This window comes from Pinus tabuliformis, chromosome 3_2 (genome assembly GCF_031772625.1).
Source record: "Pinus tabuliformis cultivar Carrire ecotype Pingquan chromosome 3_2, CPIR1, whole genome shotgun sequence".
NCBI classification, from domain to species: Eukaryota; Viridiplantae; Streptophyta; class Pinopsida; order Pinales; family Pinaceae; genus Pinus; species Pinus tabuliformis.
The window spans coordinates 414,731,251-414,733,661 of record NC_142302.1 but is presented as its reverse complement, the minus strand read 5'-3'; the positions used below and the strand labels follow the sequence as shown (position 1 = coordinate 414,733,661).

General features: G+C 42.1%; 1 protein-coding gene across 1 annotated transcript; it reads left to right on the top strand.

Annotated features, from left to right (window-relative positions):
- The first annotated feature begins 1,740 nt into the window (after positions 1-1,740).
- Positions 1,741-2,100, top strand: LOC149181136 (DCD domain-containing protein NRP-like). Its single transcript, XM_089414093.1, has one exon. The coding sequence runs from the start codon at positions 1,741-1,743 to the stop codon at positions 2,098-2,100; it is 360 nt and encodes a 119-aa protein (XP_089270219.1).
- The last annotated feature ends 311 nt before the right edge of the window (positions 2,101-2,411 follow it).

The window sequence follows — 2,411 nt, the reverse complement described above, 5'->3', positions numbered from 1 at the left end:
GGCTTCCAGCGATCATCGATACTACACAGTGGCAGGCACAGGGCAGATTAGCATGCATCAGATTAGCCCACGATATATGGAACCTATATAGTGATCACATGCAGGGACTAAAGACTAGGACAAGAGGGATTCCATCGGTTGACGTGGCTATGCCGCAGTAGGTTTGGCTATGGGATGCATGGATTTAGTTGATTAATAGATCACTCATGATGAGAAGAGTCGTGGTAGAAAGTGATATAGTTCGCTCTTGGGATGACACATGGGGGTTTACAGAGGGTTTCATCATATGGGGAGGCAAACATTCTTTGCTGCTCCATAGGTTCAGAGTTAGATTTCGATGGGTAGGCCTCGGTGCCATGGAGATGCCCAGGCAGGATGTGTCACACCTCTTTCAGTATTCCACCATTGAGTTCTAGGAGAGGAGGTGTTAGACTCAGTCTCGTCAATCCTCTGTCCAAATCAAATTCACCAAGGAAACTTCATCAAATAATGTTGGATAATCCAAGCTGGATATCATACCAATTTTGAAAAACAAATCCAATTTTCTTGTTGCAGGAAGAAAACAGGTAAAGTCAGAGTAGCTGGAAGACGAAGACTGTGTAAAGCTTCTAATGATGATATTACTTTGAGTTCTCATTGTTTGGTGTCTAATGAATCGACAACTAGTGAAAAAGATGATGGTGGTTATTCTGAAGGAAGCAATGTAGGATGCCAAGGGTTTAGCATTAAACAGAGACAGGATAAGATATCTTCGAAAAATGATTTGGATGAAATAAATTCAAGGCTTGGTTCTCTAAGCATCAAAAGTTCCAAACGTGTAGAACACTCCATAACTACAGAGTTAGATAATGCAGAGCCGCGGAAAACTCTCAAAAACAAGATTTTAGATGCTTCGAATTATTTCAAGGATGGTTCAAACAGTATATGCGATGAAGAATCAGCAGGTGATGAGGAATATACAGGGCATGTCGAGGATCGTGAGGATGGAGTTGATACCCTAGTCCACAGCTCGGATGCTCCAGAATTTGAGAGTGCTTTGTCTGCTCTGTCTTCAACGTCTGTTAAGGTTGGCGATGGCGAAGAGGATTCTGCTGAATCTTCAAGGTGCACTGAATTGCATACTGGAAATGATAACAGGGATCACAATCAAGCTATTACTTTTCGATTTCTTCTTCTGTGGATGAAGATAATTCCGGGTTTTCTGAAGATGAGAACAGTTCATTAGATTCTGCAGAATCAGTAAAAGTGCAATTGAAAAAGCATGCTCTTACTACTAAGAAAAATCATGCACAAAATGTGTATGAATTTGAAGATTTGAGTAGCAACTCAGTGGAAGAGGTCACTTTAGAAGAATCAAAAGAAATTACATTCACACAAGGAAAACTGTGTGTGGATTTGGTTGCGCGGCGCATAGAGCACATGGCGCGGCGCACATGGGCCGCACAGCGCATTAGGCACAGATTCACCGTGCATTTTTCCTCTGGCGCGGCGCACTGGCTAGGTGTGCTGTGCAGCACACACAGCCAGGAAACCTGAGAATTGCCCAGATTCACTCCAATTGCTCAAAAACGCACGAATTCTCCTTGGGACGAATATTTGAGGATCGCATTGAGCTTATTGATCAACCAAGGACCTCAAACTCTAAGAAACCACCTCTAACTTACATCAGATTGTTGAAGGCCATGTAGCTGTTTGGGAAGAAAATTCATGTTCTGGGGTCTCTCACTACAAAGGAACACTATGGCACAACCAAATAACGAATGTCAAGACAAGTGCGCAAATAAAGGACTTGAAGTTCGTGTAGATGTTGCAGACGCAAGCAATCCTAATGGAGTTTCTCATATGAAGAATAAATTTGCTGGGTTGATATTTATGTGCAACTCAGCCACTAAGCAGGATTGTTTCCGATATCATGTTTTTGGCATGCCATCAGCAAAAATGGAGCTTGTACAAAAGGTCCATCCCGGAATGAAGCTATTCTTGTTTGACTCCGACTTAAGATTAATGTATGGCATTTATAAAGCTGCATCACGGGGTGGCAACGAGGTAGAACAAAATGCCTTCAGAGGATCTAAGAGGTCGTTTCCTGCTCAGGTTTGATTTCGTATTGATAGGGATTGTGTACCATTTTCCGAGGAAATATTCAAGAAGGCCATCAAAGATAATTATGTCGATGGAGGAAACAAATTCAAGTTTGAACTCAGTGCAGAGCAGGTCAAAAATATTTCACGCCTATTTCTCACGAATGTTGCGAGAGAGCATGAAACATCAAATGAATGGACGTGGTAGTAATTTAGATTTTGGTTCTGAAAGAGAGGACAGATGGTTAAGGGAATCGAGACTTTTAAGGGAAGAAGCGGCAAGGAGTAGAGAGGAAGGCTTGAGATTATTAAGGGAAGAAGCTATTAGAA